The 12,824-nt window shown below is 42.1% G+C and overlaps 1 protein-coding gene across 1 annotated transcript in view; it reads left to right on the forward strand.

The window, feature by feature from the left end:
- AGFG1 (ArfGAP with FG repeats 1) overlaps positions 1-12,824 on the forward strand; it is an 81,897-nt gene that overhangs the window by 34,562 nt on the left and 34,511 nt on the right. Inside the window, exons 3-4 of the mRNA XM_018568503.1 lie at positions 2,833-2,948; positions 5,965-6,127. Of these exons, the coding sequence (XP_018424005.1) occupies positions 2,833-2,948; positions 5,965-6,127 (279 nt within the window). The remainder of the gene's footprint in view (positions 1-2,832; positions 2,949-5,964; positions 6,128-12,824) is intronic.

Genomic DNA, 12,824 nt, shown 5'->3' on the forward strand with positions numbered 1-12,824 from the left:
GTGGTCTCAGGTGGGCTCTGCAGGGTTTGTGGTGGGCTTTGCAGGCTGCAGAGAACACTATGGATCCTGCAAAGCCCCCTATGGATGCTGCAGAGCCAACCAAAGGGTATTGCACAGCACACCTGAGACTCTTTGGTGGGCTGTGCAGAATCTATGCTGGGCTCTGACAGCACAGTCCTCTTACCTTGCACGGCCTGACCTCTTTGGAACACAGCCGCCTTGTCCTCAGCGCCCGACTGGACGGCCTCCTCAGCACCCGACACGGCCTCCTTGTCATCTTCGCCGCCCAACTGGAGCTCCGGCGACGCCTCCCGCCTCCTCCATCGGTGTCTCTGCCCCCTGCCTCCTCCATCTTCGCCCCCCGCCTCCTTCCGTCTCTGGGGCCGCTTGCCAAATTCCATACTATAAAATTTAACTGTATCCGGTATGGTACTACAGACACCAATATACACACAATAAGGCCCTATTCATATCTGTAGGTTTAGGTGCGATTAGGGATTCCTGCCTCAGAAACTTGCATTTTACTGCAGCAGAAATCCCTAATCTGGTCTTTACACATGGCAGCTGTCACCCATTCAAGTTAATGATCGGGTGACAGCAGGTCCATGTAAACGCCTGCACACCGCATGTAATGATACGTGATATGATGTAATATATATTACAACCCCTCTAGTAACAGTCCATGATCTGCAGCTTACCCAGTCGATACAGCCGGGATTTGACATCTGAGTCTCAAAGTGCTGAGTGCTTTAGGGCTCATTAAGCCTAGATGACATATGAATGGCAGTTCCCTTCCTCCTGCTTTCCATCCTGATTCCCCTTTCAGTGATTCTTGGCTCACAGAGGGTCAGATTGAGTCTGGCAATCACCAGGGGGGGGAAAAGAAGATGATAAAAAATAGCTGTGCAGAGCTTTGGCCAAAATTCCTCAGGGAGAACACTGCTTTAGGAAGATCTGAGCGGAACTGATGTACCACAGAAGTTACACTGATATGAGAGGGTACACAACAGGATTTATGATTTAATTAAATTGGTACGCACTGCAAAATAAAGCCAGACGTACAGAGCATAAAATTGTTATTAAAAAAACAAAACATCATTATTTGCATACAATTCTTATAAAAAAAAGAAACGGCATTCTTTGCTCTCTCAGAATGGCATTCTGAATCTTTGGCGCATTGTATAGTACACTTCTACTGGCCAGAAGCCTTTGCAGCACCGGTATCTGACTGCGTCACAAGGCAAATAAGGTGAAATGCTTTCAAAGACTCACACATTTTAATGGAGACACAGCAAACTATCTTATCCCCATATAACTGCCTTTTAAAGGCCATAAACTCTGAGCTATATTTGCTTTTCATCTAATTACATGATTAGTTCCAATTCCAGATGCCGTAGCAGACTCATCAATTAAACAGGAAAAGCAGTCCAGGGTTGTTGGAGGTTATGTGGAATACAATAGCGCTGTGTAAATGAATCCAGCCACCCATGGCTGCACAGATACACACACCAGTAATATCTGCATGGCTAGGTTTGTATAGGTCATTTATTTCTAGAATCTTACAAAAACTCTGAACACGTGGCAAGCCACTTGCATTACAAAGTTTACCTTTTTATTATGCAGTAACAAGAAACTGGAGTTGGGGGTAGGACATGCAGGAGGATTGTCTTAAAAAGAAACCAGTGTTTTTTAGGGCTCATTTAGACTTCTGCATTGTTGTGATGTGTTGTATCGTGCCTTACATGCATTACTGCATTGCAGTGCCATTCAGTCTGAGCATGCCACAGCGCACGGCTGCATACATGCCCAGTGGATGAAACTTTGAAGCATTTTTTTTTTATATTCTCAGCTCCATCTAGTGGCCATAATGCAGTATTACATTCAACATTACATTCAACTTGTAAAGAAAATATAAAGAGAACATTCGTTTTTGCATCTATTCCTACAAACTGAAAGTTAGGGATTCAGGGCGAATGGCTCTGCAAATTGTTTATAAATAGACCCCTAATTGTGTTGTAAATGCTAAACTAGTGCACATACATCATTGTCATTCCAAATCAACTTCTTGAGGGTATAGGAGGGCTTGGCCAGTTAGGCTTTGCTACTGAAACATGTGCTGACAAGGAACATGTTGACAGGAGCAGAGAACAGATAGATGAGGTCAAGAGCATGTTGCTGCTCCTTTACTAAGGACAAGGAGGTGACCAAGTTATGTGGCGTAGCTGCAGCAAAGTCAGGTCACCGGACTTGCTGGGATGTTTGCCCAGGACTGATTTGGCAGAAGTGCAAGCCCAGGTAAACCAACTACCATGTATCTGTACCAGTGTATATGGCTGTTTGCCTGGAGTTCATTATCATTATTATAAAATGCTTTATCTCTGTAAGTTGACTTTACATTTATGTGTAGTTTGTAAAACTCTCCATAAAATCACCCATGTTTGCTCATTAAATATGCAAACTTCTTCCTTTTGGCCTTACCACACAAGGACTACTTTCTTGGCGATAATAGACTCTGCTGTTTCCACTGGCTGATAGCTAGAGACCATGTGATCTTGGCTGCCAAGGCTGATAGATGGGGAAACAGCAGTTTTTATCCATGACAGGTGTTTGTACTCGCAACACATTGATTTCTTAGAACTGATTTGTGGTTTATTGACGTGTGCAGATAGTAATGAGTGATGGAAACACAGTTTGTATAGTACCTCCCATCCAGAATATGAACTGATGTCATTGCCTCGTTGTTGAGGCTGCATAAGCGTATTTATTAATAGAAAGCTGGATCACCACAGCATGTGATTTACATCGTTGTGTTTTTTGTTTTTTTCTTTTTAGGTGTGCAAACAGATTTGGCTAGGATTATTTGATGATAGGTCTTCTGCAATCCCAGATTTTAGAGATCCACAGAAAGTGAAAGAATTCCTTCAAGAAAAATATGAAAAGAAGAGATGGTAATTACATCATTCAGTACTAACTTTCTATAGTAATCCTGGGAATTGGTGTCATCAATTGGCGAATGCACAATGTGTGATTGGTATTTATAGCATAATTTAGACCTAGGTTCATGGAAGCCATAGAAGTTTAGACCAACATTGCTGCCGTGAAATTGGACCCACTTCCTTCATTTTTTAAATATACTTGGACTTTGCACTTAAATGATAAGTGTGTATATATATGTGTGTGTATAATGTAAAGTGTAAGCCGTATTCCTCCAGTAAGTAGACAATATGTCAAACTAAACCAAATCACTAACCTACCTGCTAATACTATACTTGTTACCATGGATGTGGACTCTTTTTAGATAGTGGCATCCCCCATAAAGATGATCTTGAGGCCTGCACCAAATTCCTCTTCATCCATAATGTCGCGCAAAAATATGATCGTGAAACTATCGCCAAACTTATTGAATTTCAATAACAACATCTATTTACAAATGACCAGGACAGTTATGTGCACAAAAATGTCCCCACAATATGCCAATCTCTTCATGGCTGACCTAGAACACACATTCCTAGCCACTCACCTTCACAAACCATTCAAATATCATTATATTTTTGACATTTTCCTAATAAGGACAGAAGAAGAAGAAGAAAGCCTTCTAAACTTCCATGACTCATTCAATTCGTCCCACCCATCTATAAAACTCAAAATGAATGTTTTAGAGCATAGTGGGGGGTGTTATCAAAACTGGAGCAGGCAGAATTTGGTGCAGTTGCCCATGGCAACCAAATCAGCTTCTCTCTCATTTTCAGAGCTTTGCTAAACAAACTGAAGAGAGAAGCTGCTTGGTTGCCATGGGCAACTGCTCCAGATTTTGTCTGCTCCAGTTTTGATAAATTCCCCTCACTGTGTTCTTTCTGGATTGTGCCATAAGTGTCAGCAATGACTCACTCAGTTCTTCTGTGTACAGAAAACCCACAGACAGGTACAGCTACCTCCATAATTGCAGCTTCCATCCAAATCACACGAAACAAGGTGTCATCTACAGGCAGGCGATCCGATACCACCGCATTTGCTCTGACACTGAGGACCAAGACAAACATCTGAGCACACTGACAGATGCATTTTGGCGAAAGAGCTACAGGTAAAAGACTATAGCTAAAAAAATTAATCTGCCTTAGAACACCAAGTGAAAGACTCCTACAGTACAAGGAGAAGAAAAACCCAACCAGGACCCCTCTTGTAGTTACCTACAACCCCACTCTAGAGGTAATACACAAAATCATCAAAGACCTACAGCCAGTACCCTCAGAAGACCCCATTCTTAAAGAAATATTCCCTCTGCCCGCAATAGTGGCATTCAAGCAACTACTGAACCTGAGAAGAAGATTGGTACGCAGTAAGCTGACCCCAGAACAGGAGCTTACACAGAATGGCGCAGTATGATGCAATAAGTCCTGCTGCAAACGTTGCCAACACATATGTGACAAGAATACAGGGAGTCACAATAACACAACGTACACCATCAGGGATCATACTCATGCACATCTATCAATGTGGTGTACATGATGCAGTGTTCAGCATGTGACAAAGGTTGTTTACATTGGGGAAACTGGCCTCAAGCTGCATCTCAGGATGAACCTACACAGGAGCTTGGTCAATAACCACAAGGAAAACTAATATTGCACTCCAGTAGGACATCACGTCTCCCAGAAGGATCACTCCATCCAAAACCTCAAAATTAAAGTACTCAAAGGGAATTTTAAAGGCTCACGAAAGGAAAACATTTGAGATGAAAACACATTTTAACACCATAAATAAGGGACTTAATGTGGATTCTGGTTTCCTGACACACTACCAGAACTTTATATGAAGATACAGAACATCATAATGTCTTATTACTATACCTATCTTTGATGAGTTAAGGCGTTTATTGGTCATCTTATGTTTATCTGTTCTGGCCTTTGGTTATTAGGATGCACGTTTCACTCCCAGGTCCAACATTTGACACCCCGCTCCCCACCCCTCTTTTTCTCTAACCACTTTCTCTTGGTTGAAGTGGAAAACTCGGCCATGTTGATTAGTATTGCTAAAGAGGTTCATTCTCGAAAGCTTGTCTTTTAAATATTATGTTGGTCCAAAAGGATGTGTATCATTGCATACTGCATTTCCGTGTGTGTCTATCGCTATGTTAGGGGCTAAAGAAAGGATTTTCTACAAGTAATGAGAATGTTTAAAACCAGGGGGAGGCAAACTCCAGCCCTCCGCAGGAATTTGCCTACCACTGGTTTAAACAATCAGTTTATACATTTACAAGTAAAACGTAAAATAAAAACGACCATATTTTAGGTTGCACATGGGTATACCACATGGGTATTTTTAGGTGTGTAATTCTAATCTACCTAACAGCAGAACTTTGGTACCAGTAACTTTTTAAAATGTTGGAGTGTTAAGCTAGACATACATTGCTCACGTTTCAGCTGATTCTTGCTGAATTGTGTGGAAGCAAGAACTGCAGATCATATTTTGGGAGGGATTTTTTGGTTATGGTTCAAAAGGACTAAACCTCCGCTCACTTTTTATGGCAGTTTGTGTCCTAATTGGGGAGATTTTTCTTCTCCTTCTGTCATATTGGCAGGGGGTCATAGGCAAGGGAAGCCATGGGAAATCCAAGAGAGGAACACAAACACTTTTTTTTTTGGATTTATTGCTAACTGCGCCCCCCCCCCTCCCCCCCATTCCCCTCACTTTTTTGCTCTGGCATCACAGGGATAAATATGATGGAAAAACAAATCAAACTAAGTTGTAGACATCAATAAAACCTGACAGAACTCCTAAGCCCTAAAACGGAGGCTTTACAGTTGCCTAGGGGCTACATAATCAAAACCTAGCCACACATTGTTTTGAAATAGCCCCTAATATATGAGTGTTTATATGTGTAATATATATAATGTAGCCATTGCTGTAGTTGGATGCATTTCAGTTGAGCTGTAATAAATCTGCTTTGGTCTGTTTTTCTCCCCCCAGGTATGTGCCGCCAGAACAAGCCAGAGTAGTGGCTTCTGTTCATGCCTCTATATCCGGCTCCTCTGCAAGTAGCACTAGTAGTACACCAGAAGTCAAACCTTTGAAAACTCTTTTGGGAGAGTCTGCTGCGACTCTGCAACTGAACAAGAGCACCCCGAGCCAGGTAAATCATGACACTTTGTAGTGCTGTTGTTTACCAGCAATTAATATTTATTTGTGCATATGTGGGTCACCCACATGGGTATTTTTAGGTGTGTAATTCTAATCTACCTAACAGCAGAACTTTGGTACCAGTAACTTTTTAAAATGTTGGAGTGTTAAGCTAGACATACGTTGCTCACGCCATTGGTGCCCTGTCCGCTCAATAGGCTGAGCAAGAGATATTCGAAGCATGGCCAAGCTTTAGTGTGTGCGTGCACATATCAGCACTCCGGTACTTTGGCAGGAAAAGGCAAATTGTGAGATGTGTTGACTATCTTCTTCCTGTTTCCCCTTTGCTGTTGCACACTGGTTATTGAAATGTTAAATTAGGAGTAGAACAAGGTCGCTTACTGGAAGGCGGCTTAGGACATCTGTGAACGGTTTGGTGCTGTGTGGAAACTCATTCACCTTGAAGGAAGATATTCTCTGATGGGCACTGGGCGATAGTACTTAATAGACACTTAGAACCCAGCACTTAGCTGAGTGACAGCATAGGTACCAGTGTCCCCATTTGAGAGCATCTGTCTCCACAGTGGATGCATTACATAAACACTGCGCCCAAGGGCACGAAGTACTTGAGTTCTCAGTTGCATCTGGGTGCACTAATATTGTATTAGCCCTGTCAGAAGGGAATCTGCTTTACAAAACTGCTTTTTTGAGTACACCACATAATTTTGTAGGCCAGCTGTATGCCACCACTGTATTATGCATTAGAAACGGTGCTGCTTCTGAACAGAAGCAAGCTATACCTAGAGAAAATAGTTCCGTGATTGCACACATGCCCTGTAACAGCTTTGATCAGCAGCGCCATTTTGTGTTTACCTACAGCCACTTTAGAGCATGTGCAGTACCAGCACCATTTTCTAAAAGACCAGCAACTGCAGACACTTTTGAACTTTCACAGGGGAGCTACTGCACATGTGCAGTACCAGCACTGTTTTATAAAAGTTCAGCAACCGTGGCCACTTTTGAACTACCACAGGGGAGCTACTACACGTCTGCATTAACAGCACCATTTTCTAAAAGACTGGCAACCGCGTCCACTTTTGTATTCTTACAGAGGCACTACTACACATGTGCACTAACTGCATCAGTGCAAGGTTCTCGGCTCCATATTATTCAATGCCTTTCTATTCCATGCATATATCATATTGTCTTTTGGCATAGAAAATATAGTGGCAATAGCAGGCACACACTATTACGGTAATATGCATCATGTTAATACATGCCTGCCGATGCTGTGGCCCATTTTGGGTTATACCAGAATCAATACTGTTCATGCATGGTTATCTTTGCACCTGCTAAAGAGAATACTGCACAGTCTGCCCAAGCTCCCATTGCTATAGGATCCCAACACTAGCTATTATTGTATTTACTTACCAGACGGCCCACTCTGCCATTACTCCCGAACCCCAGTGCCATCTTTTTTTTTTTTTGTCCTTTTTTAAGGTAAAAGTTTTGCTGCAAAAACACAATTTTATCTATATAGCCCTAAATAATTGAACATTCAATATGATTTTGCACATGGCATCTGTACATAAAAATAATACTCAATTTTACTTTCTGTATTTCTCTACTGCAATAGCTCTAGCCTACATAAACATTGTGATATCTGTTCTGGGTGGTCTTTCTCTGGTGGGGAAGCAGTGGTCTCCTTGCAGAGATCTGATACACCTCTTGCTGAGTCAGACCTATAGCTCAGCTGTCGGCAAAACTCACGCTCCTCCCTGACTGGAGAACTCTTGCTCTGAGTGATGGGGGGCTATCGCTCGGGTCATGATAGACCTCTACAAAGAGATCACTGCTTCCCCACACAGAGCCAAGGGATCCACCCTGCAGCATGCTGGCAGGGCATAGGCTTTTCTACTGGGGCTATGGCTGATTTATATAGAAAACAAACTAGAAAACTTTGCACACCTTTTTGGTTTTGAAGATGAATTGGGCTTTAAAGAATCACTGTAATCCTGAGCCAATTGCTGGCCCTTTTATTTAATCATGTCAGTTCTTTCTCTTCATTGTTTCACTACCTTAAGATTTTTCTTTTTTGTTGAATGCGCATTTCTTTTTTATGGGGAAGGAGCGGTGAATGAATACTTCCTCTTGTTTTTCCTGCCAGCTATCTACTCCATTCGGTAGTGTATGACCTCTCTGTTTTGGCATTGATTTCCCTTAAACACGCTCCCTTATCAATTCCCCAGAGGTCAGACTTTCCTGGAAATGGCTTGTTCTTCTACTAGTAACAGTTTTCTAAATCACATGACTCTTCAGATGCATGCTAAAGCGAACGTCACCATCATTTCTCCCTAAAGTACTCCTGTAGCAAGCTACACAAATAATTACTGCTGTTTTTCCACTGGCCTGCTGGAAAACAAACGTGATCCCTCAAGGGACGAGATTCACAGCCGTGAATTATATATGTTGTTTAGCCTCACATTGTTACATCAGATCATAAACCTGACATGTAGGGATGAGAATCTTTCAACCAGTACGGTTTCCATATTTGTGATACATTCTCCTCCATTTAATTGATGCCATTTTATATTTGGCTTATTGAAATGTGAACCGGTTTTCCACTTTCACCAAGTAGAAATATATAGGCTCATGTATACTTCAGAACTTTGCAGTGTGGGTGTAAATGTTATATTGCACATAACTCCATCTCCTTTTTATGATGGAACCCATTCACAACGATTTTGATTCAGCTCATTTAGAGTGATGAGATTAACCCTTCAGTTTTGTTATTTTTATGCATGGAAGGCCCGCACTAATGCAAAACCTCCATTCTTGTTTTTTAGAATCTTGCATATCTTCATTCTCTAGTTGGTCCCCGAATTGTTGACCCTCACGCCCCCTGTGCGGGTGCCTCCATCAGCTAGCTGGCTACTGAGGAGGTACTCCTGCGTGCGCGTTCCCAGCTGTGTCCATCCATGGACACACAAAACATGCGGCAGGCCACACCCCTCCTCTCAACAGGTTGACTGACGGTGGAAGGAGCGTATGTCTCCTCTGCCTTAGTATCCTCCCCGCAACCAGGAAGTTTGGGGAATGGAGCATATGGACAAGTATTCTCAAGTAAGTGTGGGGGACACACACAAAAAGGTGCTGGACATTTGTTACCTTAATGCAGACAATGCATCAAGGTAAAAATACCTAGCCTTTAGTTCTACCTAAAATGAAAGGGTTATCAGGTCTTCCTCCTGGCTGTCTTGTGTGGCAGAGCTGTGTAAATGCCAGGTCTGGGTAGGCAGGAAGGGGTAGCTCCCTAGCGAGGTGGCAGTCAACAGTTAAAAGCTAATAGAGGTTCTTCCTCACTGTATCCAAAACTGTAAAGCAAAAAACAACAACTTTGGTTGTAATTAACTTTTACATGTCTTTAATCCGGGAAGGGACTGGAGTGCAGATATAGGTAGACAACTCTTTAAAACTCCCATTTTCCATACTGTACGTACTGTAACTGGTATTTGATTCAAGCAGTCCTGTCCACATTACATGCCTGATGTGTCATCTACATTTGAACAAAATACTAATATTGCACACTCAGTCCTTACAAACCGGCATTATAGAAAGAGTGTAAGACGGGTAGGCAGCCTCGGCAATCCATCTGTTGTGGAACTACGAGTCCCATGAGGCATTGCAAGACTGACATCCACAGGCATGACTCCCAGAGGCAGAGCGATGATGGCATTTGAGGTTTCGGCACAGCTGCAGTGCTAAGGTTGCTTATCCCTGATAAGGTTTATAAGGTACATCGACCTGCAGTCTCATACTTTTATAAATCGGAGAAAGGAGTAATACTACTTTTTAGATTACTGTAAGGAGTTCCTCACTCTTTATAGAGCTGGGCAATAGAGGGTAATGTACAAGTGAGTATTATATACAGTATATTTGTATCATTTTCTCCAGGTCTCGGGTTCCCCAATGCATCTTGTAATTGAGTGGCTTATACCACCCACAGTCATTCATCCTAAACACATTGATATCTTCATGCTTTTGTGTGTTTGCAGTGAACTGTATTGGTTAACCAGCAAGAATGACCCCATACTGTGAAATGTAGCATCTTCATCTGAAACCAGTGACATATGGGAGATCTAGTGGGAGGTTTCCACCTGTGGGAATGATTATTTATTGAGAGAGTCCAGGTTTTCTGCAGCTCTGTAGATAAGAGTACTGTTTCCTCTTTAGGTGTCTCTTCCATGCTTGAGATGTTATGTTATCTTTGGTCCTCCAGCTGTATGAGATGTTATGTTCTACAGCCTATAGGCAAACTCCAACCCTCCCAACTGCGGTAAAACTACAAATCCCCCATTTATCTTCCTGTGGGAGTCATGCCTGTGGCTGTCAGTCTTGCAATGCATCATGGAATTTGTCGTTACACCACAGCTGGCGTTTGCCTATTCCTGGACTACTGGAACCAGAGAGCCATAAGACGCCCGCTTTTAGAGGGTTTTATGAATGTATTGGGTAGTACATTTGCAGCATTTTGTCTAGAGCTGCAACAATTATTCGATTAAGTCGATTAAAATCGACGATGGAAAACGTTGTCAACGTTTTCCATCGTCGATTCGTCGGCTAAAATTCAAATTTCCCGCTCGCCGCTCACGCACGCTGCTTACGCCTGCCGCTTACGCCACGCCCACGTCAGTTAAGCCGCTCGCGAATTTTGTCTACACTTTTTTGATTCCCAGACATTCCGTTATGGAGATCTGTCTGAATATGTGAGACAAAACTCTGAAATTATGTCTTCTGAGGTTCTAGTTAATATTATCAGAATTAGGTCACCATTTTGTAGTGTAGAGGGTACGGCAACCAATCAGCTTCTCTCTTCAGTTTGTTCAGTTAAGATTTGAAAATGAAAGAGAGAAGCTGATTGGTTGCCATGCACAGCTGCTCCAGATTTTGTCTGCTCCAATTTTGATAAATTCCCTTAAGAGTCTTTTATGATCTAGGTGTCTGTTTCTGTAAACTGGTAGTTGCATTTATTAATCTATTAAGAAGGTTTCTGGTATACGTGCTGCATACATAATAAGCATGATATATTTTGCTGGGCCTGTTCACACCATCACATTCAAAAGCGCAAATTTGTTCTTTTTATTAGAAAAAAACTGCATACATCTTTTTTAGTGTCTCAATTTTAGCATACATGGTTTGTTTGTTTTTTTTTCCTGTTTCCTGCCTGCGGACTTGTACAATGGAAGAGAGTGTTCCTAGTACACTTTACAACAGAATCCACACAAGCAAAATCCAGGGTGCTATACATGCCTACAAACTGGGTACAAGCCCAGAAACCCCTACATACACTATAGATAGAAAACTGCCTGCAAGCTTGTGACTGAGAGTGCACTCATTTAAAAAAAACATTTTGCATCCTTAATACATTTCTAGTGCGTTTTTAATGCATTACCATTGACTGTAATATAACATGCATTTTTGAGACCCTTCCCACAGATGCAGCAAGCTGGATTTTTTAAGTAACTCTGGGAAAAATAAAAAATGTACCCTTTCAGTGTCGCATAACAAGAAAATGTAGAATTCCTTTTTTTCATACTGGAATGTTTTAATGTACGATGTAGATATTCAGAGAAGGAAACCTTTGTTTCTAACAGTTATTGCAGCAATGTTCCCTGCAGTGAGGACACTACGCTGTATTAGATCATTCCTGGAAAGGCGTTTCCCCAATTTATAGTGGTAAACATGAGCTTGATAAAATGTCTTTTTATCTTCTATGAACATAATAAAATGGAAATGTTTATGCCAGCTTTGATCTTTTGTGTACATATCAAATAGTTCCCGTCTTCATTTTGTGAGGGGGTGCAGAAAATCAAATCCATTTGGCACAGAATTCCTATCAGCATTAGATGTGGTGTAACATGTGTCATCATACACTGCCTATGATTAGACTATACTTGAATGTATTCATTTTTGCTTCCATTGAATTCCATTCTAATTTTGTTCCATTGCTCCAAATTTCAGTTTACTCTAATCCAATTTGCTCTTTCTAATTGTTTGTGCACCACAGACATTGGTTATGACACACAAGTTTTGATTCTAACCCGTAGGTAGGGCCCTCTGGATTTATATAGAGCCAATTCGTTTTGGAACACTCTTTGAAGAGTATGTGCAGCAGTTCACCTCCACACAGCGATGACCCTGCTCCAGGCATACCTGTGCTCTATACACTCCACCACAGGTGCAGGCTTGCCTCCAAAGCCATGTAATATGATTTAAAGTACACCAAGCCATGATCAGCACTATTCTTTATTGTTCCAAACACCACCACCGAAGCTTCCACACACTCTTAAATCACAGACACCTGCAAGTGGAGTCAGATATATATACAGATGTTCCTCACTTACCGACTTACCTGTTTTGCGACCACTCGCACTTACGACGGAGCGCCGATCGACCTCCGACCTTGCGCGTCAGCGTCAGTGCGCCGTGGCGCCGGTGGTGTCCTTGTCCTCCGATCTTCATTGCGGGTCCTGGTAAGTATTTTCATTGCCCGATGTACAGTACACTGTTCGTTACTGTACATCGGCAACGCTATACAGTACTGTACTAATGCAGTACAGTACTGTATAGAGTTCCTCACTTAACGACCAATCCGTTTAACGACCTGGTCGTAGGAACGGAACTCAGTCGTTAAGTGAGGAATACCTGTA

Source organism: Nanorana parkeri, unplaced genomic scaffold, assembly GCF_000935625.1.
Source record: "Nanorana parkeri isolate BGI_ZX_2015 unplaced genomic scaffold, ASM93562v1 scaffold1199, whole genome shotgun sequence".
Taxonomy (NCBI): Eukaryota; Metazoa; Chordata; class Amphibia; order Anura; family Dicroglossidae; genus Nanorana; species Nanorana parkeri.